A 24,372-nucleotide genomic window follows, 5' to 3' on the forward strand; every position below is an offset into this window, starting at 1 on the left:
GGTCCCACCACCTGTAAGATCAGCAATGAAATAAATGTTTATTGCATCAAACAGCAGTATAGCATGAAATCCAATAAAAAGATTTACGCTTCATCTAAACAAAATTCAAAAGAACATCAAGGATGTAAAACGATAGTCATCAACTCATTCATTCCACTGGCAAAAACAAAAGTAAAGTTTTAGTCCAAATTAATGTGCCAGCAGTAGGTGAACATCACTTGACCACAAAACCTAAACCTAGTTGACTGGAGTCCCCCAGAGCTCTGTACTAGGCCCCATCCTATTTCACGCTACTAAATAGCGTAGCTGAATATAGCCGATCTACCAGCTCACAACACGTCTCCGTGCTACGACTTGTGAGCTTGTAGATAAGCTATTTTCGCCGAATGTCCCCCCCCTAAGAATAGGGCCGGTGGGGTCCAAGTCATCTGATAAATTGCTGACAGACCTGGAACATCCCAAGTCGATTACAAGAGAATGATGGTCTTAACACAATGATCCGATTTCTCAGGGCAGGCATCGAACATTTCCCTTTTTTAACGACTTTTAACAAAAGCACATACCCACCCCCCAAAAAAGAACATTTTTGTGGGCAGGAAGCTATTTATTTATTGTATAGACCCCCTGTGGCCTAATTGTGTATACCATTTTGACATGTCTAAAACATTACAGTACATTCAATATGTTCTCAAGTTACAGTTACATTTAGTTTTTGTAGGGAGCAGAATCCTAGGCCAGTGAGTCGCTGTGGGAAGGGGGTTCATCCTTATTTCCTATAGAATGGGTTGGATTATAAAACTTAACAACTTGTAAGCTTGCTGCTGCTGCAAAAAAAAGAAACAAGTTAATAAAAACCTCCCAATTAACAAACAGGTCCACATTTTACAGGATGTACAATAAAAAAAGAGGACTCCATTCTAGAATTCAAGGATGCAATGCAACAAAGACAGAAAAAAAAAACAATGTCTCTTTTCTGTGTCCGTCTAATGGAAGATTATGCATAGAGAAATGTATTCAAGGAGCAAATAAAGTGTCTAAAGTCTACTCCCTAAACAATGCCACTGACACGAAAAGGCAGCGTCGGCCATTTGTATCACGTTCTTTTTTTATTTATTTTTTTACTTCTTTTCTGAGGTACTGTGCGGCAAGGCGGAGCCATGCTCATGTAAGGCTTTGTGGTGTTAAATAAAATCATATCGGGGCGTCGGAAAGGCAGAAACCACTTAAACCCCGGCATCCGAATGGCGGCGGAAAGCTTTTCACGGAAAACTGCCGCTCGACAAGCTCACAGCGCATTGTGTGGCCCAAGACGGAAATACTGTGGCAAGACATGCCATCTCCGGTTTACTTCCCGTATCTGTGTGAAGTGGGCGGATGCCTCTTTAGGAGACGTGAAGCAGGTTGGAGTCTATCCATTTCCAATGGAAGAAGTGAACGTGAACGCAGCTTCTGAACCATTCTTTAGCCCCCGTGGTCACTGAACTAAATATTGGACCCGATCGCCACATGCCACACAATATTCCCCAAATGTTCATACTAAAATGTATTTTTAGTATACAAAATAAGGAGAAATTCTACTTTATTATCAACCTTTCTCTGTCCCAGCAACACACTCTCGTGGGATCATCTAGCACCAGTAAACGGGACGTTCGCGAGATTTGCCGTCAGACGCCCGGCGCCCACTTAGGAGACCATTTGTAGGATTTGTGTACCATTTCGCCCTCTAGTGGCTCCAAATGGGATTACGTATCTTCATACATGAATCTTTGGCTGTGAGCTTGTCGACCGGCTATTTTCAGCTTTCCCCACATTAACAGAAAACAGAAAATACACTAGTATAGAGCCCTGAGGGACTCCGGTCGGTCACCCCTATTATAAAGGGTTTAAGTGGTTAAGAGCTTCTTCTTTTTTTTCTGAAGTCAAGCGGTCAAACATTAAGCAAGCTTGTAGTCAGTCACAGTACGATCACGAGTTTCATTCGTTTTTTTAAAAATGTTTTATTCCCCGTTTCAATTCTACTGGTTTCAAGTGTGTCTTCTAACAAGCATTTAGGATGCAGCATAACGGCTCGTCCACACTGCCCGCGATGAGAGCGACGCAAAGCGATGAAATCTCATTCATCTTTACTGTATTCTTTTCAATGAGACTGTCCTGACGTACCGCCAAGCGACGACGCGGCGTGCAGCAACGTCGCCGCCGGTCCACCCCCTCCCATATTCGCTCGTAGAGTCTCTATTTGAGCGAGGTTTCGTGGCCATGTCCCGCCCCCCCCCAAACACGTTTTATTATTATATATTTATTTGATTGGTTCACGCTACGTTGCAACGCAATGGCCGACGCTCCATATGAGGACAGTATTTCGCACGGTGTCGCGTCGCGGGCAGGGCGGACTAGCTGTAAGAGAGGCTCTTCAGCAAACGGTTTACAGGCAGAGAGAGAGAGACAGATATGCAAACAACACAACAAGGCCTGAAATGAACTGCTGCTCGCTCACGTTCTCCACAGGATTCAGGTTTCTGTTATTTGATGCCGAGACATATGAAAAGAAATGTTCTTTAACAAAGAAAAGGAAAAAAAGCATTAGGACATCGTTAGCTTGTCGTTGTAAAATTTGATTGACAAATACAACTCGCCGCGTTACCGAGTCTAACACAAGAGTCTGCTGTAGCCGCTTTGACAGTGATTGACAGAGAGAGAGAGAGAGAGAGAGAGAGAGTGTGTGTGTGTGTGTGTGTGAGTGTGAGTGTGAGTGTGTGTGTGTGTGTGTGTGTGTGTGTGTGTGTGTGTGTGTGTGTGTGTGTGTACGTACACACGTACATGTGTGTACTTGTATTACTATACTTGTAAGGAGCCAAATGTGTACAACATGTTGTAGAATTAGATAAATTAAGACATTATGAGGACACATTTCCAGGTCCTCACAATAGAATTAGGGGTTGGAGTTAGGCCTGATTTGTAGCTTGTAGATTGGCTTTCGGTTTAGGGTGGCAATAAAAAATAAAATAAAAAAGGCATTCGTAGAAATCGCCGTCCGAAGATGTGTCCTCACAAGTTTAGTAATATAAAAGCGTGTATGTGCGTGTGCGTGTGTGTGAAGACAGAAAGTCACTGTTTTGAAGGGAAAGGCGCTGCTCCGAACGGATCCAGCTCCACTAGCTGTGTGGGCTGCTGCTGCTGCTGCTGGGGTCTGTCAAGGACTGCAGCTTCTGTGAAGGGTGCGGCCCCAAAATCATCCATGCCGTGGCTTTCTCCCAGAAGAGCACCGTGAAGAGGACCCGACCAGGACCTGCTGCTGGCCGGGGCGTCGCCCAGGCCCTGGTACTGGCCGTGTCTGCCGCCGTCCGGCGGCTGGAAGGGCTTGGCTCCGAAGGGGTCCAACAGCGCGTCCTCGCCGGGCAGCGAGGCCCCTTTGTCCTTGCCCTCGCCCATGGTTATGTCCACGCCGATGTTCTCCTTGGAGTCGGAGGTGCTGAGGAACTCGTTGCTGCTCTGCGAGTCCCTCCGGCCGACCTTCTTGTGCCTGCGGACGCGCTCCGGCGTGCGGTAGGTGGGCTTGTTGGACTTGCGCCCTCCGGTGGGCGTACCGTGGTGGCGCTTGCTGCCGTTGCCGCCGGTGGCGGCGGCGGACGCCTCCTGCTTGGTCTTCCTCTGGCGCGACGACAGCCTCTGGAGGCTGCGCTGCTTCAGCCGCTGCTGCCCGGGGCTGGAGCGCTGGTCCTCCAGGGCCGGGAGGAAGATGCTCTCCGAGCTCCTGGAGGTGGTCGGGGGCGGATCGGCGGGGCCCGGCTGGAAGGGGGAGAAGCCGAAGACGTCGATACCCTCTGGGGAGACGGGCGGGGTCTGGCCCATGGTGATGTCTCCGCTGCTCTTGGCCGACTTGGAGAGGTTGCGGTTGAACGGCGCTTTGGTGAACACGTCGAACTCGTCCATGACCTGCTGCTGCGTCTCCTGGCTGACTTGTCTGAAAGGCGCTTTGGCGAAAATGTCGGTGCTCTCCGGGGGCCCAGTGGGCGGGGCCACTCCTCCTCCTCCTCCAACGAAGGGAACGGCACCGAAAACATCCACGGAGGCGGAGGCCACTGCGGCTCTCGCCGCCTCGCTGGGAGAAACGGGAGGGGTGATCAGGGTTGTTCCAGAGGAATCCCCCTGAGGAGTTCTGCCGGGGGCGGCGGCTGCGTGAGCGCCCTTAATGGCGGCCTGGGCCTTCTTGGAGCGTTGCTGCCCCGGCTTGGCCCGGCCGGGGTCCGAGTCCGAATCGGAGCTGTGCTTGTCGTCTTCCTCGTCGGCCTCCTCCTCGGAGTCCATGAGCAGAGGCCTCTGGAAGCCCAGGTTCTCCGGCTCCGTGTCGTCGTTGAACTCGCCATGCTCTAGGGGTGGGAAGAAAAAAATAAAAAGATTCACTCAAATATCAAGATTTTTAATGCCAGGATATTTGTGAAGAGAAGACGTTCGCACACCCAATTCCTCTCAAGCAGGTGCAGAGGTAACAGAATAGTAGAAGTGGGAACGTTTCGGTCATGAGAACTTCCTCAAGCTCGATATTGTCACGATATTAAAATCAAATCGTCAAGTTCAGAATCAAGAATCTTTCAGATTAAAAAAAATATAAAATGTATATATTTGTATGTTTTATTGAATGTTTTCATGTCAGAAAGACTGACTGACTTTATCTGGCTCTATTGAAGTGTATGATTAAATGTGTCATGGTTTGTATTGTTTATAATTGTTTTTAAATGTTGAAGTACATAAAAAGTAAAGTGACTTGGGAAAAAGAAAATCTAAAAAAATCGCAACAATCGTTGAATCGCAGAATCGCAATTTAATAGAGAAAGGCAATATGACTGGAATGGTCCCCGTAGGCATGGAGATGGTGTGAAACGGGGAGGTAAGGGAATCGTCCCACGCCTACCGTGCTCGCTGTTCAGCCCCTCGTCCTCCTCGGGCTCGTCCTCCTCGCTGCTCTTGGGGGAAGGGGGGTCCGACTCGAAGTCGCTGTCGGACTCCTCGCCCCCCGTCCTGCCAGACGCGTGGCCCTTTCTGCCCGCTCTGGCCTCCTTGGCGATGGGGGGCTCCTCGGACGCGGCGGTGGGGTCGGACGCGGCGGCGGGGACGTGCACGGCGTTAACGGGGGCAGAGATGAGAGCCTCCTCGCCGGTCTGCTCCGCCGCTGTGGCGTTGATGCCTGCGGAAGCAAGAATGGTGCCTTTTAATATTGATGTTTAGGACATTTGAGTTAAATATCTATCTCCTAACGTCCTGCTTTACTGAATCTGCATTGAAAGTGTTAATCACTTAAAGGCCCACTTCATTTTGCATTTTGCATCATGCAAAATGCATCACTAGTCATGCTGAAATACTAAAATATCTCAAAACACAGATGGAACACAAAAAAAAACTAAGGATTGTGTTGATCGTGTCCCAAACAACAATAAACTAAGATCTGGTTGTCCCAGAGGTGAAGTGGGCCTTTAAAGGAGTAGTTCACCACCAAAATGACTTTTTTTTCCTATTGATTACTCAAGCCATGGAGACTTGAATTCGTGGATGTTTTTTTTCTTTTTTTCCGCATTCCTAAGACAATAATTTCATTACAATAAATGTACCCCCATTGATTCTGGATTTGGGCCCCCATCCAGAAACAATGGGGATAAATCAACAATGGGGGTAAATCTACTATAATAGTTATATATAGTTATATATATAAAATATTATTGAACTCAAAGTCTCCAAGGCGTGAGTAATCAATGAACTACTCCTTTAAACCCTGTATACTTGGTTGTCAGGAGTCCCACCCAGGGGTCCAATACAGGCCCCCTTCCTTTTCCGCTCTACGCCACATATCTCAGTGAAACGTTGTTGTCACGTCACACAGTTACAGAGTGGGTGAAATGCTTCTTAAACGACAGCTCTCTAACGTCAAAGGAAGAGTTAAAACTGGAAAGAGAGGAAGGAACACATACAAAATAAATGCATATAACTAGCAGTAGGTTTGTAAAAAACGGTTTTGTTTGCATGTGTGTAGCAGCAGAGTAGCTCAGCCTGAATCCCAAAATCCCCTGGCCAAGGAGGGGGGACTCCCTCTCAACCAGGGACGTGCTGGCCATTGGGAAAAGCGGGACAACTCCCGAACGGCCGGTTCATTCCTGGCCGGTCCAGGCCGGCCATTAGGAAAAAAATAAATAAAAAATGTCGGCCTTTGTTCCATTTTGGGGCTGGGCGGCCAACAAAGTAAATCGTCACTGTCAGGCAGAAACCTCGTATATCCAAGTTTCAAATTTGTAAATTTTTTCGCAAAGCGAAGCCCTGCCTCATCATACAATGCCGTCGCACAAAAGTAGTGAAAACAGCCGATCTACAAGCACACAACGTTGTGTGCTTGTAGATCGGCTGTTTTCACTAGTTTAAATCCTTTTTAAAATGATAAATACAAAACAAACGGTTTTGGACATACAAGGTTTCCACCCGACAACAACAAAATATAACTCATGTAATTGGCCCACTGGCTTGTCACTTTGTCACAAATCTTTGAGTAGCAGCAGCGCTATAGAGAGAGAGATCTCTCTCTATAGCGCCCAATGAGGGCCTCTCCAACTCTTTCCCGGGCTGAATCAGGGGCCCAGCATGTCCCTGCTCTCAACCTAGCGCTAGATGTTCGGTTTCTCACGTGAGAGACCCGAGTTCAAATTACGTTCCTTAACTACACATAGTTAAAATGTCACGATGATGCTGGACATGATGACGCATGGGACACGAGATCCAATTTAAAGTCTCATTCATGTTTAAGACTTTGATGTTAAATGGCAGCCATAAAAGATGTTCCCTGGGGATCTAAAAGGCAGCAGAAAAGTAGAGTGGAAGAGGGTGGGGCCAGATTGTAGGAGGCAGATTGTTTTGCTCCAGTGTTGCTTTGGTCTTTCTTGTTATAAATGTATAATAGATGTAAGGAAGTAGCATTAGTGAAATATGGATTTCAATCCCGGGAGGGTTTCACTCTGTGTGTGTGTGTGTGTGTGTGTGTGTGTGTGTGTGTGTGTGTGTGTGTGTGTGTGTGTGTGTGTGTGTGTGTGTGTGTTGGATGTCGACATTTTTTGATTTCCATAGTGATTATTCTATCAATTATTTTTCATTACAACGCATTGCGAGCTTGTAGATCTGCTCTTTTCACTATTAGATTCTTTATATATATTTTTTTACTTCATATTCTTTTTTTAAAAATTGCTTAACTGTTGCAACGGTTGCACGGTCCCTAAATGAGGAATAGTTGCAACTTTAGATTAACATCCCATGTGAGCTTGTAAATGTGCTATTTTTTAACAGCCAAAGTATACAATCATAATGGTTCAAATTATTGACATTTTATCAACTCATTTTGGGGGGTACCAGGTACCCCAGGTACTTTGAGAACCAATTCTGTAGGTACAGGGTGGTTGCAGACCGTGGCCCCGGACACAAGGGCTCTGGTGTTGCCTTTTCCAGTGCTGATGACTCTAGAATATGCAGCTTATTCATGATCCATAACAAAAGATGCAATTTTAACCCATTTAGAACGGGTACACATTATGTGTATCATTATTTTATGCTTTAACTATTGAAAAACAGCAGATATACAAGCTCACAGCGCGGCACCGAGTGCCGCACTGCGAGCTTGTAGATCTATTTTTCAAAAATCGTGAGAATTAGAATTTTGACCCGATTCTATAAGTGTCCTTAGAATCCTTCTAAGATTTTTGAAAAACCTATGTTTCTATGTCAGCAATCTGGCTAGCCATTGTCAAAGAAAAGGTCCTTTTCACTTAAATGGAGCTCAGTTAGTCTGTTCTTGAGAGACTACTATGTCAGTGGTTCTCAAACCTTTTCATGTGAAGGACCCCCAAAATTATATGTATTTGGCCACGGACCCCCATCTCAAAATATTTAGTTCCAGGGACCACCCAGAAGCAAAATTTGAGTTACAAACGTTCGCTTAAAAAATACATATATTCAAAGATTTGCACACATTTTCACGACTTTCAAAAATAACAGATCTACAAGCTCGAAGCGCGGCACTCGGTGCCGCGCTGTGAGCTTGTATATCTGCAAAGCAAACTGGTATGTTTTTAAGTGTACTGTACAGTATATGGACATATCTGGGCTAGCTAGGGGTGCGACAGTTAAATCAATTTAATAGATTGTAAATAAGTGATTTGAATGAAATATCTTTTTGGGGGGAGGGGGATAACATTTAGTTTTCAACAGTTCTAAACATGTATCCTAGCCTCGTACCCGCCCTCTTCCAGAAACCATTTCATTTATGTTGGTCGTTTACTAGGCCAGGGGTTCCCAAACCTTTTTGTCTAAGGGCACCCCATAAATATTTCTTTAATCCGAGGCACCCCTACATTATAATTTTCACCCCCAGCACCTTATATTTATAGCATATGGTCGTTGTCGGGTGGAAACCTTTTATGTCCAAAACCGTTCGTTTTGTATTTATCATCTATAAAATGTACTAAACAGTGAAAACAGCAGATCTACAAGCACACAACGCCTCGCGATGTGCGTTTGTAGATCGGCTGTTTTCACTAGTTTTGTGCGACAGTCTTCTATGATGAAGCAGGGCTTTGATTTACCAAAAAATGTACACATTTGAAAATTGGATACAAGGTTTCTGCCCGACAGTGACGATATTTTAGTGATTATTTTGCGAGGAAAACGTTGAGATAATAGCCATTTCGGTTAGAACTGACTGAAAATAACTTTGTACTTCAAGTTTAATATTTTCAAGTGTCCAAATAAATTCCAAATATTATCAAATTATCTCACGGCACCCCAGGGTGCCCCGTCACCCACTTTGAAAACCCCTGTACTAGGCTACATTGCCCAAACAATTAGATTGGCCATGTTCGCATTACAAAGTTTTATGACAAAGTATTAAATGGGGCTTAAGTCGATTATCAGACGTAATCATAACTATCAAAGAACACACTTCAAAACGATTCATAAAAAAGGTAATCATCAATAGTATAATCGCTAAGTAAAATCATCATTGATGACCTCTGTTTGCAGCCCTTGACAGCACATAAAAGAAAAGACAGCCATGTCAAACAGAACATCTTGCTCATGTGGTGTTGTGGTGGTGGGCAGATATACTAAACTAAAACCCCCTCATTCACCTCCTAGACTTTAGAAAGCCATAAGAAAGGAATCCAAATAAAATCGATACTGGCTTTTGAATATGGTTTTATTTATAAGTAAACATTCTAGAAAGAAATACATTCACACTCACAGTATGATACATAAGACCATTTACACAGTCTGATGAGAAAACAAAACAGAACATACAACTTATTCACCTAAAGAGGTTGTATCTTTTTCTGCATGAGTTTGTACCTGTTAACTGTTTAATATTTAGTACAGCTAAAACTTGTTTAGGAAGAGCTTTGACATTCTACAACTGACACATCTGATGAACATCAGTGTGTACTGTATATACGTACACTGTATGTATTTATATATATATATATATATATATATATATATATATATATATAAAAAAGGTTTCCAAAGATTTAGTGATCAAAAGTGGAAAATAACAAATTGAGTGGAAACCACACCCAAAAAAAAGAAAGAAAAGAAATTACAAAAAAGACAAATATTGCAAAAGTAATCAATACAATATAATGAAAACAGCTACATAAAAAAATTGATGTGGCCTTCACAATTCCTATAAATGTTTGGCTAATATTTCACATTTTCTTGCACTTAAAAAAAGAAATAATAAAGTGCAGTAAATGGCTCTTGGTTGTCTTGTTCTCAACTTTCTACAAATCATTAGCCTTTTTTGATACGCCTATCCAAATGATTATCCACCGATACACAGCATGAACAAGATGTTTCTGAGTATGGCTGTCTTACAAAAATGAATATGGAACAAAGCAATTATCAAACACAATTAACAAAAAAATATCTTCACTTTTTTTTCCCCCGTAGTTCAAATAGAAATAAGCTAGCAGTGATAAAAAAACAAAAAAACAAAACATGAGATGATATTGGGGAAGTGGGCAATCTCTTTTGCCACGGTCCAATCCCAACTTACCTTGGGCAAAGAAAATGTACATGTATGGTTTAACCAGTTAATAAGTATTGCAACCCAAGCACCATAGTGTACATCTCAGGATGATAAGGATAGATGGTTAATGTGTAATAATTTATACCTCACTGCATGATCACGTCCCTCAACGAAAACAAGAGGCTCCCGAACCGGAAACGTTTCATGTGAAAATCTGTCATTTCCTTCGAGCGACGTGAAAGTATAAATTACTGTGGAAAGATAATACTACGGCCTGCATGAGAGTTGGTAAACATGCAATCCTTTCTGGATTGTATGGAGCATGAACTTTTGTTTTGCTAGCTTACTTCTTCATTTCCATGGTCATGTGCCTTCCTGCTAGTGTCTGCTCACATAGATAAATGATGTAGTATGTAACCCCGGAGTCGCACACCAAAACTCAATGATTTACGATCAGCAGATTGGCTATTATCAGCTATCGGTAGATCTGCTTATCGATTCTTTGGGAATGCTGCCACTTAGCCATCTCCTCCGGGTATGGGTTTGCACTGTGACACCGGACCAATGGAACGGGCAGAATCGAAAACTACTAATCCGAGCTCCCCAGGACAAGAACCAAGAAGTAGTGGTTTGCAGAACCACATTAAGTGCGTATAAGTTTCTTCCATTACTATGTGGTCATGGTGTTGGTGGTGAGATGTTTTGTAAGCGCAGAATCATTCGGTTATACTAAATAAGCCAATAATTGCTCAACAAATGTCAACAGACGGCATAGTAATAATAAAAAAAAAAGACAAAGACCAGCCTCGTTCAGCCTCACTCCCTTCTTGTTCTATGTTCTAATCTCTTTTCTAGTCAAGTCATTCTCTTTCAAATAAATCACATTAAGTCTAGAGAACGTGTTCATCCTGCCAATGCCAACTAAGAACTAACAAATGACTTTACTGCTTAAATCGACTTCTCCGGAGGAATTAAGACATTAAATCTTCACTCACACTCTCTGCTCAACTAACATAAAAATCTGCCGTTTGGTAAATAACATACTTTAGATTCCTGGACGCATCGGGGATGGAAAGGGGGGGGGGATAATTAAATGTGTTACTGACACCACTGAGCAAACAAATCGTACACCAGACCAACTGAGCTTTTTCCATTTGATTTAACCACAAACTGTTCTTATTATGGGCATGCCATTAAAGGCACAACTTCAACAAAAACTAAAATATAGCCTAGACCTACTTTATTTATACTTTGTCGTGAGCCGATTTACAAGCTGCTTGTAGATCGGCTATTTTCGCTGTACGACGAAATACCTGCACATGGCTAGCCGCGGGATAACAGAGATGCATTCGTATAGTTTTGTATGTGTGTTGAACGCAAAAATTGGAAGCTGGCACATCACGGTCGATGTGCAGTAACCTACTGTGATTGTCACACATGCATGTTTCAACACCGGGGTCTGGCACCTGTTTGGAGGAATGATGTACCAAATTTGGACCCTGACTTTTGTTGGGACACAGTATGGTCTAACATTAGGCTATCTTCTAGAAATCCAGACCATCAACAAATTCATTTAAATTTTGTTCATCGGACTTATTTAACTCCCCGCAGACTATGTGCTATGAGGATTTTGAATAATCCCAACTGCACTCTCTGCGCCTCAAATAGTATTGGTACCTTCCTTCACATGGTTTGGGAATGCCCAAATGTGTCGTCATTCTGGAATATGGTTGCCTCAAAACTTTCAACTATTTTTAGTATCAATATCATATCTTCTCCTTCTTTATTTTTATTAAATGACGTCTCACAGTTGCAACTAAACAATATACGCAAGCGCATCTTCTTTGCTGGTGTAACGGCGGCGAAGAAGATGGTAGCTACGCGGTGGAAACCTCCTCATACGTTAACGTTTCGCCAGTGGGCCTTAACCTTTCTAGATATAGTATATTTAGAGCAGTCGATAGCAAGGTTACACGGAGCAAAAGAAGAAAACATTAATATGTGGTCGGACATTGCAGATAAGCTTAAGGCTATGATTCAAGAAATCACTATATAGTGGTAACAGCCTAGCACAGGCATGCACTATTGTACATTCCGTGTTGGTCCGGGGAAAGGGGGTGGGTGGGTTTTCTTTTCCTTTTCTTGTTTTACTATTGTTTGTGTTGTTTGTCTGTTAATTGCATTTTTCTTTTGATTATGGAAAATAAAAATATTTGATAACAAAAAAAAAAACACCGGGGTCTGGCACGAAAACTAAAACTAAAAAAGCTGTGTCAACATTGTTGGCCAGTTATAATAAAATGCCACATTAAGGCACTTGATGCATCCCCAAGCTGAAACCACTGCCTAATTAGTTCCAACCCAAAAGAAAATAACTTAGTGCCCTCGAAGAAAATGCTTCAATTACAACAATAGAAAGACTTGACTCTAAGTCGTATAGATGGAGCAACCAAAGTATCCTTTCAAACTGGAAAACCAGATAATCACCTAATGCAAAGCAACCTAAGCACTGGCGCACACACGATCATGCGCGCGCGCGCACACACACACACACACACACACACACACACACACACACACACACACACACACACACACACACACACACACACACACACACACACACACACACACACACACACACACACACACACACACACACACACACACACACACACACACACACACACACAGGACGTTATGGGGCTGATCAAAAATTCGTAACAAATTTTGTCATGCCAGCCTTTTGGAATGACATGTTGAAAACAAAAAATGATTTCAGTATTTAGTGTTCCCTTCAAAATGTTTAGATTAGTTTCTTCTTTTTGGGGGCTGTTCCTCTACTCAGTTTGAAAAGAACATACCTAAACTTCATACATTTTACACTTGATATAATCTAGCTGGAAGTTCTATACTTATGTGCGTTTTGGGGTTTATATTGCATGACCATCGTATCCTACACTAGTTATTGTTGATGCATTACAATCTTTTTTTAGGGACATAACAGATGGTTTATAAAAGCGAGGGGGGGAAATAAAATAAAACTTTTACATAGTCTCTTCGCCCGATCTACAAATATGCAAGTGTTTCAAATACGTAACAAATAACTTCTCTAAATTTCCTATCCAAAGAACTACCGATTCAATTCACATTTACGGAGCAGGAAGTACAGAGGCACAAAGCTTATTGCCGCCAACAACGTAATATACGTAGTTTAGGAGAAATACTGCACTTTTATATTCACATTTTTAGAACAAAATTTATGATTTCAAATGGGGAGAAAAAGAAACCGCATGCATTCGGGATTTGTTGTAAACCAAATTCGGTTTCGGGGGTGGTTGTTGAAATCAGCCTCCAACATAAAGTGCACAGTCCCAACCAGAGCATTTTGAGGCTCAAACCCCATTAAAACCCATTTAGGCCTAGAATAATTGAATGCTGAAAATGTGTGCAAATCTTTGAATATATGTATTTTCAAGGCGAACATTTGTAACTCAAATTTTGCTTCCGGGGGTCCCTGGAACTAAATATTTTGAGATGCGGGTCCGTGGCCAAATAAATATCTGTTTGGGGGTCCTTCACATGAAAAGGTTTGAGAACCACTGACATAGCAGTCCCTCAAGAACAGACTAACTGAGCTCCAGTTAAGTGAAAAGGACCTTTTCTTTGACGATGGCTGGCCAGGTTGCTGACATAGAAACATAGGTTTTTCAAAAAACCTTAGAAGGATTCAAAAGACACTTATAGAATCGGGTCAAAATTCAAATTTTCACGATTTTAAAAAAATAGCAGATCTACAAGCTCGCAGCGTGACACTCGGTGCCGCGCTGTGAGCTTGTATATCTGCTATTTTTCAATAGTTAAAGCATAAAATAATGATACACAATAATGTGTACCCGTTCTAAATGGGTTAAATGAAAATGTTTATGGTTTCTTTTTTTCAGGAAAAGGAATCATTGCATCACTCTTTCAATGTCTGAAAGGAGCACTATGGTATATCGATGTAAACAAATGGCAAACAGCCATGACATTGGAAGTTTTGTTGGTTTAAATATGATACATTTGACACTTAACAGAACTGAAAACTTTTCTATAGTTTCCTCCAAACATGTTCATGTTGAGCATGTTTTCGTGTCATTTATTTGCTTAGTCTCACTACTACTGATTGGTACAGTTACATATTTAAAGGTGGTGTGAAGTGATTTTGTTAAAATAAGTGTTAAACAGCTCTATATTCTTATAGTAATCACTGCTATAGAGTGTTTTTTTATTTTTGTTTGTTTTTTTGCAACAGCAGGGGTCTCCCCGTGTCTCCAGCTATTTAATAAAGAGGAAATACATTTTCAGGTCGGCAATTTGATCTAATTAGGAGAGAGAACTCAAACAATTGAAATTGGAGGTGATGAAACAAAAACATTGAGCAGACAAAATTGGAACACTATACAATTAATTAATTCTGATAGAATGATTGCTGTGCGGTTCTCTCTCCTGATTGGACACAAATGAAAAAGCATTTATTTTACTATTGCTTACTAAAAAGCTGGAGTGACGGAGAGACCATTGCTACTGAACTGAACTCTAAAGAGATGATTGCTATCAGAATACAGAGCTTAACCTTTTATCACAAATGATCACTTATACCCTCTATAAGAAAAAAGAAAACTGCTGCAACACGACGGTTGTAAATCACGTTCAAACCAACGGTATTAAAAAAGAAAGAAAAAGACGACTGTATTGGGATCAGTCTTTGGCCAGTTCCTTTGGGCCTCAACTAGTACTTCTTCAAACACACATCATTTGCCTTATATTCCAACAAGGAAAATTATCTCACCTCATAACATTTCTGTAATGTACATTAAACACAAGCACAACTCACACAGGCTACTTTGGCCATGGGAAAAAAAAGGAACAACAGAAAGCGTTCATTGGTTTGGGGGCCCCCGCATTTCTGGAGCTTTGTATGGTTGGCATAGCAGGTCCCGACAGGGGTTAGGGAACGGCGGGGAAGGGAGGAGGAGGAGGGACAGGAAGCCAAGGTTGGGGACAGTTCTGAGAAAGGGAAGGGGCAGAGAATGAGGGAGGGGTGGGTGGGTGGGTGTGGGTGGCTCCACAGTGTCGGGTGGTGGTCCCTCAAGGGTGGAGACTCGGCTAAGACTTGCCTGCGCTGGCCACGAAGGGGACGGAGCCAAAGAGGTCCTCGGGCAGGAGCGGCTTGGCGCTTGGTGCTCGCTGCTCCGTTTCCGTGCTGGCGGCGGCGGTGCCACCCTCCACCGGCTTCTCTGTGGGACAGAGGGACACGGTCACACATCAGCTAGGAGAGACTATAGAGTTCTCAACGGGTCTGACAATCGAGCATACTGCTATTCCCCTGTTACTGAACAAACACTCTATAGCGAGATTACAGTCTGAATATATTAGAGCTTTAACCTTGTTACACTGGTTATACTGTAGAGCAGTGGTTCCCAAACGTTTAGCTGGAGACCCAGTGTTTGGGAACCAGTGCTGTAGATGGTAAAAGTCAAATAGGCCACTTGCTTGCTCTGAGCATGTCGAACTCTCGGTCCAGGAGCTCTTCCTCTGTGAGTTTGGAGAAGTTGTCCTCTCCGAAAGGGTTCCAGCCGGACATGTCCGGAGGGTTGCTGACCGCTGCACTGCTGCAGCTCTGAGGGCTGGGCGTGACCGCCACGTCCGTCCCCAGGAGAGGAGTTCTGCTGCAAGAGACACAAAACATGGGATCACCTTGTGGTCAGAGGTCAGGTCACAGCAGCACACATGGGCTGTTCAGATGATGTTAATCAGTCCCATCCCTGGGTATAAAGAAACGTGCCATTTGTATTTTGTTAAGAAATGTCTTAGAGCTGTGGTTTTCAACCAGTGGTCCGGGGACCACCAGTGGTCCTTGAGAGAGTTCCATGTCCCCAGCTAAATGATGGAGAGGTGGTAACAAATTGGACCCTTATAGATCTTTAACTCTCAAGAGTTAAATTATTGTTAAACACTTGCAGTACTTTGAGTTAGGGTAAGGGTATGGTATGTCTAAAATATATAGGGAGCATATTCCAAGCTGAAAAAGCTCTATGAAGTACAGTTCTCATCATACTATTCTGGTTGTGGTTTGGTACCTACCACCAGATAACCTGAGCTCACTTGACTTGGGTATAATGTTCATGACAGAAACCTGAAAATAATATGTTCATAAAAGAAGTGCGGTGTGTTGTTCCACATGCATGAACATCAAAAGAAAATATTTTAATTTCACCTCTACGATTAAGCGTATTAATTGTTTATGCATCTCACCTACATTGGTACGGAAAGAACAGATGGTACCACAACAATTGCGGACAAAATCCTATCCAACAATAACAACATATTCTTATGTTATTATTCTAAAGTCTGAGAGGCTAAATGTCATCAAATGGTGGTTTGTGGCTCAAATGCAGAATAAATAATGGTCTTTGATATGAGAAAGGTTGAAAACCACCGTCTTAAGCCGGTTTTCCATACCACTTTTTAGCCCGACACTACACGACACGGCACGACACCGCACCGCACCGCATTTTTTATGTAGGTTTTCCACTACAGTACCCTCCCCTCCTCTCCTCCTCCCCTCTCCCCCTCCTCCCCTCCGCTCCCAAAATATATCGACGCCCCTTTCAACATACGGATACTCGTTCTCAGTCTGTAAACACAACGGAGATGCTAACTTGCGCTAATTATTTTTAGAGATGTGGTGGACAATGTTTTAGATGCCACACACTCACACAGGTCTTCATCGAGTCTTTACAACTATAGCGACGACTAACGTCGGGGTGAACATAGTCAAATAATAACTTTATTGGCCAAACCACACAAAGAAGAGTAGAGGCTAGTTGCGCTAGCATACATGCTAAGCTACAGTACAGTACATGTAGGCTACTGTAGATTCTTTTCCCCATTCAACACGGAGATGTGGTGGACAATGTTTTAGATGCCACACACTCACACAGGTCTTCATCAAGTCTTAACAACTATAGTGACGACTAACGTTGGGATGTTAATGGTCAAATTATAACTTTATTGGCCAAACTCCCCAAAGAAGTAAGCTAATGTAGAGGCTATGCTAGCGCAGCAACAGGACAGTACATGTCATGTAGGCTACTGTAGATTCGTTCAACACATGCAGTTACAAATACAAACAGGAGACATCTCACTGAGATCTATATAAAATAACGGATTGCCGACGCATTTGCCGTTGATAATTGCGACTCGCGACGATATAGCTTGGTGCTTCGTGGTATCTCAACTGCAGGGCTGGGGAACACAATTCTGCCTAATCGTCCTCTTTATAAACAGATATATAAAACAAACAGGCTTTGCTTTTATATTTGATTTGCAGCCGTGACTGCATACTAAAATCTGTCTCAAGTTGTTGTGTTGAAAGACACAGCTCAGCCGTGAGACTCTGTCTCTGACCAATCAGTATCAGCAGCGTGTATACGTCACTGATTTGGCCTCACTTAGCCCAGGCCGGGTCCACTCGAGAGTGGAGCCGTTTAAGTACCCCGTTAAGTACCACTTTCACACCACTCTACCCAGTTCCTTGTAGTGGAAAACCTGACACAAGTGGGCGGTGTGGTGTGGAGTGGTGTGTAGTTGGGCCTGTGGAAAACCGGCTTTAGAGGACCATAACAGTGGCATGTATTGTATGTATTGCCTGCTTTCAGGTCATAAACTCACCTTCTCCTGCTGATGTCTTTGTCACACGTTATGGAGAAAGTTAGGGATTCGGGAAATTCAAATTTTGTTCATAAAAGCAACATTTTCTCCAAGGACTATTAAAACATATATTTTTTCAGCCACACTTTCCAAATCAATCCTGGATTTCTAGTGCATTAAAACATGTGAATTCACACGACCGGGATGGTTAAAAAAGGCAAGTCAACCAATGGCTTCCTGGGAGAAAAGAAAAACACAATAGCAAGAAAAACTAAACTGTATCACAGTGTGCATACGTGTGTACAACATTAGACCTAAACAAAAGTCCTTTAGGGAAACGCTGAAAATCATTTTGGAAGACCCTTCTGCATTCCTAATTCCAGCATCCAAATAAACATTTCAAAACTGCATGTGCTCTCACAGTGACAGCTGACCCTACGACGCCTCATGAGTGTCGGATGCTGTTTGAGTGGAGGGTTGGAGGGGTGGAGGAGGAGGGGTTTGAGCAGGAGTTTTCAACTGATGGTCCGTGAAGGAATTACATAGGGTCCCTGATCATGCATTTAGATTGCCTGGCGGTGCCAGCCTCTATCACACACTTTGTTTTGGGAAGAGAGTCCGGGATTGGAGGGAGAGATTCCATTTCTGGGGGGGGGGGGGGGGGGGCTAAAGCCTGGTGAAGTCGGCCAGAGCTCTTAATTGCTCCCTTTGAACTTCAAAAGGGTTGTGAACTGCAAGTGTCAATATCTCGTTAGTCAACGAAAGCATCAAAGACTACGACCTGTTTGATGTCTGTAATTAGAGTGGAGGGGGGATGTGTTTGTATACACACAGACTCGCCTGATTGGCTGAATGGTTCTGAACCAGGCCACCACCCACCACGTGCCCCAAGCCTACAGCCCTGATTGGCTAGCCCTTTCATCGGGCTAGTGGAAAAAGCTTATTTAATGTGAAGGGCCAGACTTCACTACAACACCACTACCGCCAGGGGGTGGTGTTGAGTGCAGTCTGGTTTATTAACCAGGCAAGCATTTAGAAACATAGGAAAATTAATATTTATTATGTATTCAATTATATTGACTGTTCCACTATAGTTGAGAAACAGTGCACTAAATTACCACCCGGTGACCTATGATGACATGTCAGTGTTGTAATTTACTTGAAAGTTGGAGGTGAAGGAATTCCACAGAAAAAAAGTGTGAATCTCAAGGAGGGGAAGTGTACCAGATTTCCAGGTTGAGTCATCATTAACTAAATATACAGTATATCACATGTGTGTGTTAGGCGCTTACACAATCAGTAAGTACATCAGTTAACATGAGTTCAGAACCTTTTTTTGATAAGGGACTACATGTTATGTTTGTACTGTATATGTATGTGTTTTGTACTGTAACTTGTATTTATTTTTTAAATTATTAACTGTGGAACTCAGTTAATAATAGCGGAAATCCTCGAATTGCTGTAACCATGTGGTTTTACTGCTTTTTCAAATCAATCAATCAATCAATCAATCACCATGAGTACTAAAAGAAAACTAATCTTATAAACCCATATCCCCACCCAACACAACAGTGGTCCCCAGTTGATTCTTAAGTCAGGGTGGTGGTCCCTGCCCTGGTTCACAATCAGCTGAAACCCCCTTGGTTAGAGCTGAGCAGTGTTTCTCAACCACTGTGCCTGGGGACCTTTGGTGTGCCCCTGAGAAGGGTAAAGTGTGCCCCTTGAAACTGCTTGAAAGCCAGTATTGTATTTATCATTTTAAAAAATGATTTAAACTAGTGAAAACAGCCGATCTACAAGCACACAACGCCTCGCACTGCGAGGCGTTGTGTGCTTGTAGATCTGCTGTTTTCACTACTGTTGTGCGACAGCCTTGTATGATGAGGCAGGGCTTTACTTTGCGAAGAAACTTACACATTTGAAACTTGGGAGATACAAGGTTTCTTCCCGACAGTGACGATATTTATACCCCTGTATTACGTTGGTGTGCCCATGGATTCTTGGGACATGAAAAGTGTGCCAATGCAGAAAAAAAGGTTGAGAAACACTGGGTTAATAGGATTTGTTTGTTTGCTTTTTTTACCTGGGGTTAGTGTATGAGGGATCCACAGGGGAGGGTCCTGGGGTGGCCCCGGCTCCGGCCGCCGCCACCACGGGTGCCGCCGCCACAGGGGGATTATAGGAACCCAGGGGGAGCTGGTACTCCAGCGGGGAGGTGAGATAGGGGAGAGGTTGCTGTTGATGTGCTTGATGATGATGATGATGATGCTGTTGTTGCTGTTGCTGCTGTTGTTGCTGCTGCTGGACAAAAGCCTGTTGGTACTGGTGCAGCTGTGATGGAATGGAGAGAGGGAGGGAGGGAGGGGGGGGGGGGCACGGGAAGGGCAGGAGGGATAGGACTTGTAGATCACATGATGCACGATGACGACGACCACTTGTTATTACGTACATGTTGTTAATTAAGACAACTGGTGGTGGTGGTGGTGGTGGAGTGGAGAGCCGTTTTGGGTGTGGTTGGGTAGAGTGGGTGATTTGGGTGGGTTTGGGTGAAATAATGCTGCACAAGTTGTTGGAAAACATGTAGGACGTTATACCGTACCGAGCTCTCTAACCGTTTTAACCCATTTAGAACGGGTACACATTATTGTGTATCATTATTTTATGCTTTAACTATTGAAAAATAGCAGATATACAAGCTCACTGCGAGCTTGTAGATCTGCTATTTTTGAAAAATTGTGAAAATTCGAATTTTCACCCGATTCTATAAGTGTTTTTTGAATTCTTCTAAGATTTTTTGAAAAACCTATGTTTCTATGTCAGCAATCTGGCTAGCCATTGTCAAAGAAAAGGTCCTTTTTCACTTAAATGGAGCTCACTTCTTGAGAGACTACTATGTCAGTGGTTCTCAAACCTTTTCATGTGAAGGACCCCCCAAACTGATATTCATTTGGCCACGGACCCCCATCTCAAAATATCTAGTTCCAGGGACCACCCAGAAGCAAAATTTGAGTTACAAACGTTCGCTTTGAAAATACATATATTCAAAGATTTGCACACATTTTCACGACTTTTTCAAAAATAGCAGATCTACAAGCTCGCAGCGCGGCACTCAGTGCCGCGCTGTGAGCTTGTATATGTGCAATTTATCACTGGTTAAAGCATTCAATTTCTTTCCACAGTGTTCCACAGTGCTCCAATTATCTGCACTACTTTCTTGTAGCTGGGAACTACTTTCTTGCAGACCTTGTAGTGAATTATTAGTGAAATAGAATGATTTTTCATGTTGCCATATTGTGACCGTTTTAGAAAAGCAAAAAGCCACGCCATGGAGACACTCGGCTACAAGAACCACAACACCGAGCGGTCAGCGGGAAACAATGAGGGCGAGTGTGTTTTGGGGCGAGCGACCTGGTTACCTTTGGAACAGGAGGACCGGGCAATTATTTTGACATAATCTCGCTGCCTGGCTAAAAATTTGTATCTCTGTTATTTCCACAAGACTCACACTTGGACATGTTTTTTTTTTGTGATTCAAGGACAATGTACTGAAATCTCCTCGCTATCCCTCTCTAAGCTGTTTCAGCCAGAAGTCTGATGTCAGCAAATGAAGACATAAAACATGGGAGGTGCGTTGTCAAACTGTGCAATGAGTGAAGTTTAAGGGAAACACGACACCACCCAGACATACTTACAGTAATATTGATGTTTGACCTACAATATAAAAACCATAAAACCATTCACATCACAAACACAAGATTTATTTTATTTATAATTGAATTGAAAATCGTCAAACAAATCCAAAGTGATACACAACTTAAACTGTGGAATGTAGATCTTGATTTAAACTTTTTCCAGATTACATTTTTTGTCCCCCCAAGGTTTTAAAGAAACATATCTGGACATTGTGTTTACATGAATTGTTTTTCTTTTCTTTTCCATATCATCTGTCAGGTGGAAACCTCATGTGTCTAAAACTGTTAATTTTCAGGATTCAAATTCAAAAGTGCAAAAGTAGTAGATCCACACACCCGATCCCCAACTTATCATCCCGGATCGGGTGATCCACAAGCTCGTGTGGGATCTGCTACTTTTGATGCTTATTTGAGATAATCAAAATTATTTTGCATAATCTTCATAATTGTTTAATTTTTTTAGTGTAAAGTCATTAAATGTGTCAGTAATTTCTTTGTATATTTAAGTTATTTGTCATAGCTGCCTAGTGCCATTTGTGATTATGAAGACTAAAAAACAAACAGTAACTGTATAAATGTTCCAATGCTCAATGCCAAAAACACCATTAAAATTAATCGCAATGATTTGTGTGACAATGAATCGTCAGCTTAAAACGTGTAATGGTGACAGCCCTAGCAGTGAACTGGTCCAGCAGTGTGAGTATGTGTGTTCTCACCATAGCAGCGTAGTGGGCCTGTGCAACCTGCTGCTGGTACAGAGGCTGCATCATCAGCTGCTGCTGCTGTTGTTGCTGTTGCTGCAGCAGGGCCTGTTGCTGCATCTGGATGGACTGCTGCACAGCCTGTTGGTACTGACACAAGAGAGCATTCAGAGTCAGCCTGTTGGTACTGACTAGGCCCCTGCACGGGCAAAATGTGGGCCCGGGCCCGGCCCTGGCCCGTGGACTTCAGTCCAGGCCCGGCCCGTGGCCCGTTTGGTGCTGCTATTTAAAGCCCGAGCCCGGCCCGAAGCCCGTCACCTTATTATTAATTAATTATTTGTGTGCGCTGCGCGCTGCTGCAGCTACACTCTCAAGGGGAGTCCATACTGTCACAGACCACCGAAATTTGCGTCGGAAAGGTCCAGTTCAACTACAAAATGACATCTCTTGCAACTTCTGAAAAGGATTACTCCTAATTTGAGTTCGGAAAGCTGCACGCACGTCAGAAAGTCGAAACTTTCCGACGAAAACTATGGTCGGAGAGGACGGAGACTGAGAGATGTATGTACAGCCCTCTATAGCTGTGCTCGTCTTGCGCTCTGATTAAAAGAAAGAAGTCAACACAACACAACACAACAGCACAGCAAGTAATTACACACACATCACATCACAACGCAAGAAATCTTCCTCCACCCACCGTTTGTTATGTTACTGTATATCTTCACAGCAATTAGATATTGATATTATTGTCGGCTTGCCGCCCGTGGCCATCTCGTAAAATACAGAGTATCGTCGCACGCATCCCGTAACTGATACGGGACTCGGGAGGTCGGGGAATCATTACAGGGCGATTTATTTGAGAAATGACGGTGAAATGGGTGAAACTACAGTAGTGCTCCTAATGTTCTAGTCTCGCTGTGTTCGCAGAGTCGCAGAGTAGACTTTAGCCGGGCAGATAACAGAAATAATCGTTCACTTGCGGATACAAGCACCAGAATTGGCACACATACTCCTTAGGGATTGCTCTTTTCATAAAACCATCTGGCCAAATCAAATTTCAAGATGGCGGCCATTTTTCAAGATGGCCGCCATAAAATACCATAGACCTGTCCTATTTGAATGATCTTGGTGTCAAATCATACATTTTTCACTATGTAGAATCCAAATTTGGACCCATGGACTTACTCACTGGCTTCCTTGTACCATATATCAGTCCCGGAATCCTAATATTCTGCTAAATTAGAGGTTTGTGTTATGTCTGACTCGGATAAAATGGGTGGTAGTGTATATCTTAGTATTGTTAGAGGTTTATAGTGTGTATGTGTGTGTGTGTGTATGTGTGTGTGTGTGTGTGTGTGTGTGTGTGTGTGTGTGTGTGTGTGTGTGTGTGTGTGTGTGTGTGTGTGTGTGTGTGTGTGTGTGTGTGTGTGTGTGTGGGGGGGGGGGGGGTAATGTAGTAATGTAGTAACTCAACAGAGCGGATTTCAATGCACAGCGGCTGACGCGGCTAAAATGCATGGTAGATATAATAGCGCCGTGGGATCACTCTTTGTCTAGTCTCTATTCTTCGACCTTTTCGACTTGGGTAACCCTGCCAGGAGTACAGGAGTACAAGACTCCTGCCGACATAGCTCTGGGGGTCATGGAGACACGCAAACTGCCTCACCACGATAAGGTGATGATCCCGTCGAGGCAGGAGGTAGTTTTTTTTTTGTCTTTTCTTTTTTTTTTCTTTTCTAGGGCCTAGGCAGTATAGTACAATAGTATAGTAGGCCTAGACTACAACGCTTCTAAACCTCGCACCTGCAGCTGCACAGTGCCGTGCAGGTCAGACCAAAGTGGTAGCATTTGCATCGACTGCAGCATTCCAACTTGCATCCACACTTGGTCAGCTGCTGGCAACTCTCTGCAATGGGTGGGAGCTCAGTCCAATCAATCTGCCACAGATCTCCTTTCTTGGTCCAGCCCCAGTTGTCAGGAGTCTGCATTTCTGGTTGACATACTGTTGACTGACTCCAGATGCAGGCCGCTTGATAGGAAGCGCGCTTCACATGTTGCTTCAGTGCTGCTTGCGTTGGAGGAATGGCTTCGTATGGCCTCTGCTTCCGAGCAAACAAGTCCAACCTCGCATCATTGACACCTTCAGCTGTGCTGGATCGGTCGTATATCATGACCACAAACTTCTCCAAGGTTTTCAGGTCTTCATCATCCACTACCAGGTGGGTAATGGCTGAGT

The 24,372-nt window shown here is 43.3% G+C and overlaps 1 protein-coding gene across 2 annotated transcripts in view; it reads right to left on the reverse strand.

Moving 5' to 3' along the window:
* bmp2k (BMP2 inducible kinase) overlaps nt 1-24,372 on the reverse strand; it is an 81,287-nt gene continuing 56,915 nt past the window's right edge. Inside the window, exons 12-17 of one of the 2 annotated variants that reach the window (XM_080738101.1) lie at nt 22,152-22,277; nt 19,827-20,074; nt 15,584-15,759; nt 15,208-15,327; nt 4,910-5,182; nt 1-4,367 (exon numbers count right to left, since the gene is read on the reverse strand). In XM_080738101.1, the coding sequence (XP_080594227.1) occupies nt 3,106-4,367; nt 4,910-5,182; nt 15,208-15,327; nt 15,584-15,759; nt 19,827-20,074; nt 22,152-22,277 (2,205 nt within the window). In that variant the 3' untranslated portion in view covers nt 1-3,105. Of the gene's footprint in view, nt 4,368-4,909; nt 5,183-15,207; nt 15,328-15,583; nt 15,760-19,826; nt 20,075-22,151; nt 22,287-24,372 lie in introns of both variants that reach the window. The other variant, XM_080738100.1, reaches the window with a different exon arrangement.

The sequence above is a fragment of the Nannobrachium achirus genome (genome assembly GCF_963921795.1).
Source record: "Nannobrachium achirus genome assembly, chromosome: 12".
Taxonomy (NCBI): Eukaryota; Metazoa; Chordata; class Actinopteri; order Myctophiformes; family Myctophidae; genus Nannobrachium; species Nannobrachium achirus.